The following is a 2,199-nucleotide window of genomic DNA, read 5'->3' as shown; positions in this document are numbered from 1 at the left end:
TCTGGCCGAGGGCCACCGCCGCGCCCCTCTCGGGCCCCGCCCCGCTGACGCTGGCCCTCGTGTTCGCGGCGCTCCGGGGCGCCGCGCCGCGCGAGGGCGTGCGGAGGCTGGAGTACCGCAACGTGGGGCCGCTGTACTGCGGCGAGCGGCTCCGGGTGTGCGTCCGCGAGAAGGAGGCCGGTTCGAGGTCGGGGGCCGCGGACGAGAGGAGGTGGGATGTGTGGGTGGAGGGGCCGGCGGGCGGCATGGCTGTCAAGGGAACGGCGGTGACGGGGGCATTTTAATGCTATCTTTCCGACGATGTCTTTCTGACGAGGCGGGTAGACACGGTAGCGGGCGTTTCTTTGGCACCATGGTACTCCACAGGCAGGTCGACAGACAGACACACCGTTCGATGTCTCGTAGGAGGGCTCGCCGCAGGGTCAGATAGCCTGTATGGAATGCAGGTCGCTCTCTTTGACCCCACAGATCTGATCCGTGGGTTCCGATTTGATGGCATGAACGTTTGCCTGCACCGGGAGCGGGGTTTCGGGTTGTTGAGGTAAGGTTTCGGGTTCCCAGAGAGCCCGACAGTAGCAAGGTTCGACATCTTGGTGGCATGATTAGACTCTAGGGCAATATTTGAACACGGTCTCTGAGACCGCCAAGGTTCTCGTGGCCGTGGCCCGTTGGATCTTGTTCTTTTTGGGTGGCTATCATCACCGGATATACTTGAGAAGCTCGAGCACACATGTCAATCTGGAAAGAAGATAGGTCTTCGGAGACCTGTATGTGTTGGTGATGAAGGTTAAGGTAGCAGGCGGGCGGGTCGTGCGATGGCTCTTGCGTTCATGCTTCGGCGAACTATTTGGGGAAGCCGCGGGAACCATGCTCAGAAGAGCCACAGTAGAAGCAACATCTCGGAGCCTCATCAGACGGATGCATGTTGCCGTTCTCGCCGAGCCTGGCCTGGTTGGACATGCACCGATAAAGTTGCCGCAGGGGCGAGATGCTTACTGGCATCTATGAGGTCTGTGGCTGGAACATGGGGCTCTGTGATGGGAACTGAGCCGTGGCTTGTGTGCCAGGTCGAGTGCACCATCTGGGTGTAGAGAGGGGTCTGCGAATAGTGCTATGGAAGTACGCAGACGAAGCAGACATTTCCAACATGGACATCCAGACGCTTTGCTCGTTCATCCTCATCCGAACATGGGGCACATGCATTGGGGCATCACTGAGATAAGAGCATCTCGCAGTGGGAGGTTGCATCATGTGTGTGTGCGGCCAGCGGCGTCCAATGGAAAGCATCGGTGGTAGCGAATTAGGGTCTCGTCACTAGCTCCATTCCATCAACTGTACCATGCACCCATTCCTCGGTCAGTGCTACCAACAATGTCATCATGCCAACCCCAGGATGGACTGGTGAATGGAGATCAGGAAGGCGCCTCAGAACCGGCCATGATTAATCTCTATGTTATCGCACTTGACGAGATCTGTGGAGCAGCCAAACATGCTGCCAGATTGCAGTGTTTCGCGCTCTTGGCCTTGTGCGTGCCCCCGGGCAGTAGACCCTGCCTTGGTTACAAGACAGGAAACGGCACCGGTCGAGAAGCCCCACTAGACAGTCTCTTCCAGGGGCGCCCACCAACCCCCGAAACGACCTACGAATAGGGGCTCGAGGCCCATCTTCCGGGCAGTGCTCAGGGGGTGATGAAGGCGGGGCGGGGGATGTGGGCGCCATCGTAATTTGGAGCCGACGGGTGGGTTGCTGTCTAGGTACCGCACCTACCTAGGTACCTACCTTGCCTTCCTACCTCTAGGTACCCAGGGCACATGTAGATAGGTACCTAGGTAGGTGCAGCCCCAGCCCATGCAGCGCCGGGGGGCACAGCACAGCACTCCATTTCGTTGAGTTCGAGTCGAGGCGGTCAAAACTGGAACTAGGGTCGGACGAGAAGGACCTCCCCTCCCACCAGCCGGAACCCCCCCTCCCCTTTCATGTGTCTCCACGAAACAACCTCTCCCACTGCACATTTTTTGCCAGTGAGGACCTCCTCGACAGCAACATCACTTTTGCCGTCCCTTTCCATTGCCAATTGAGGCCTTTACCCCCCCTCATACGGCTCGCCCATCATGTCGAAGCCCACAGGCGTCGAGAGCTTCGAGTTCGTCCAGACGCCTCCTGCTCCCCAGCCCACCTTTGAAAAGGAGGAAGAGGAA

General features: G+C 58.8%; 2 protein-coding genes across 2 annotated transcripts in view; both read right to left on the bottom strand.

Annotated features, from left to right (window-relative positions):
- Window positions 1-247, bottom strand: part of VDBG_06894 (eukaryotic peptide chain release factor subunit 1) — a gene marked incomplete at both ends in the record, with an annotated part of 763 nt that extends 516 nt beyond the window's left edge. Inside the window, one exon of the mRNA XM_003003286.1 lies at window positions 50-247. Within this exon, the coding sequence (XP_003003332.1) occupies window positions 50-247 (198 nt within the window). The remainder of the gene's footprint in view (window positions 1-49) is intronic.
- A 1,837-nt stretch (window positions 248-2,084) lies between these two features.
- The window catches only part of VDBG_06893 (eukaryotic peptide chain release factor subunit 1), a gene marked incomplete at both ends in the record, with an annotated part of 1,314 nt that continues 1,199 nt past the window's right edge, over window positions 2,085-2,199 (bottom strand). Inside the window, one exon of the mRNA XM_003003285.1 lies at window positions 2,085-2,138. Coding sequence (XP_003003331.1) covers window positions 2,085-2,138 — 54 coding nt within the window. The remainder of the gene's footprint in view (window positions 2,139-2,199) is intronic.

This window comes from Verticillium alfalfae, genomic scaffold, assembly GCF_000150825.1.
Source record: "Verticillium alfalfae VaMs.102 supercont1.8 genomic scaffold, whole genome shotgun sequence".
NCBI lineage: Eukaryota > Fungi > Ascomycota > Sordariomycetes > Glomerellales > Plectosphaerellaceae > Verticillium > Verticillium alfalfae.
Note: the sequence above shows the minus strand (reverse complement) of the source record. Positions and strands in the feature narration are given on the sequence as shown.